Source organism: Eurypyga helias, unplaced genomic scaffold (assembly GCF_000690775.1).
Source record: "Eurypyga helias isolate BGI_N326 unplaced genomic scaffold, ASM69077v1 scaffold21744, whole genome shotgun sequence".
NCBI lineage: Eukaryota > Metazoa > Chordata > Aves > Eurypygiformes > Eurypygidae > Eurypyga > Eurypyga helias.
This window is the reverse complement of record NW_010247183.1, coordinates 8479-9772: the sequence shown is the minus strand read 5'-3', so window position 1 is coordinate 9772 and position 1294 is coordinate 8479. Positions and strand designations below refer to the sequence as shown.

At 55.3% G+C, this 1294-nt stretch overlaps 1 protein-coding gene across 1 annotated transcript in view; it reads left to right on the top strand.

The window, feature by feature from the left end:
* LOC104508904 (sushi, nidogen and EGF-like domain-containing protein 1) overlaps positions 1-1294 on the top strand; it is a gene marked incomplete at both ends in the record, with an annotated part of 12734 nt that overhangs the window by 3004 nt on the left and 8436 nt on the right. Inside the window, 2 exon segments of the mRNA XM_010150669.1 lie at positions 59-346; positions 940-1080. Coding sequence (XP_010148971.1) covers positions 59-346; positions 940-1080 — 429 coding nt within the window.

Here is a 1294-nt window from a genome sequence, read left to right as displayed (position 1 = left end):
TCCTGCTGGCAGCCGGAATCAACCGTGGCTGCCTGTTTCTTTCCCTTCCTCTCCACAGGTGAACAACAATGGGATCATCTCATTCCTGAAGGAGGTCTCCCAGTTCACACCGGTGGCCTTCCCCATCTCCAAGGACCGGCGCGTGGTGGCTGCTTTCTGGGCAGATGTGGATAACCGGCGGGCAGGCGATGTGTATTACCGGGAGAGCACGGAGCAGTCTATCCTGGAGAGAGCAAGCAGGGACATCACACAGTATTTCCCCGAGTTCCCGGGGTTTTCCGCGCAGTGGGTCTTCATCGCTACCTGGTACCGAGTGACCTTCTTTGGGGGCAGCTCGTTTTCACCGGTGAGTAGCTGGGACAGAGCAGCCGTTCGTTTAAGGGTAATTTTTGGTTTGTTTTTTGAGGGGAGCATCCCACCAGAGCTTTGGTGTGGCTCCTGCCACGTTCGGCACAACGCTGTCAGTGGGGCTATGCCAATCCCATCTCTGTCATGATGCCTTGCTGTGACAGAGCAGCACTGGGATGGCAAAACCAAACCCTCCTCTGTGCTGCACGGAGGCTGCAAATCGCCAGCATCCCTCTTCTCAGGCAGCAGCACGGCAGCATCTGCCTGCGGCTGTGCTGTGGAGCTGGTTGCCACTGGGGTCTGGAGCCTTTTTTCCAGAGGCTCAATAACCACATTTCTCCCTGTTCTTCCTGTTCCCTCGGGAGAAGTGAACTCTTTTGCTGGCTGGGGTGCTGGGCAGGGGGATCACGAGACCTTAGGGTTCAAAATAATTAAACCCAACTGCCTTTGCTAGCAGAGGAGGACTGGGGCTCAAAGAAACACCCCTTTGCTAAATGCTCTTTCTGTCATTTGATTTTGTGACTGGTTTTTGGCTGGCTCGCCTGCCCCCCCTCCTGCTCGCTCACTGCTTCCTTCCCCTCCCTGCTGCAGGTAAACACTTTCCAGATTGTCCTCATCACGGACGGCAAGCTCTCCTTCACCATCTTCAACTATGAGTCCATCACCTGGACCACGGGTATGCACGCCAGCAGTGGGGGGGACTTTGCCGGGCTCGGCGGCATCGCGGCACAGGTAAGCGGCAAACGAGGCCCTGGGGCGCCCGGGTAGTGCATCTGCCCCACGAGCTCGAGGCTCCTGGTTTGGGTGGTTTTGGAGGTGGAACGCCTCCTCCTGCTTTCTTTTTTTTTTTTATTTAAAAAAAAAGTTTTTAAATATCCGTGTGTGCTCTGGCTCCCGAAGTCAAGACCATACAGGGGGCTTTGTTATTCCAAAACCACAGGTCTTT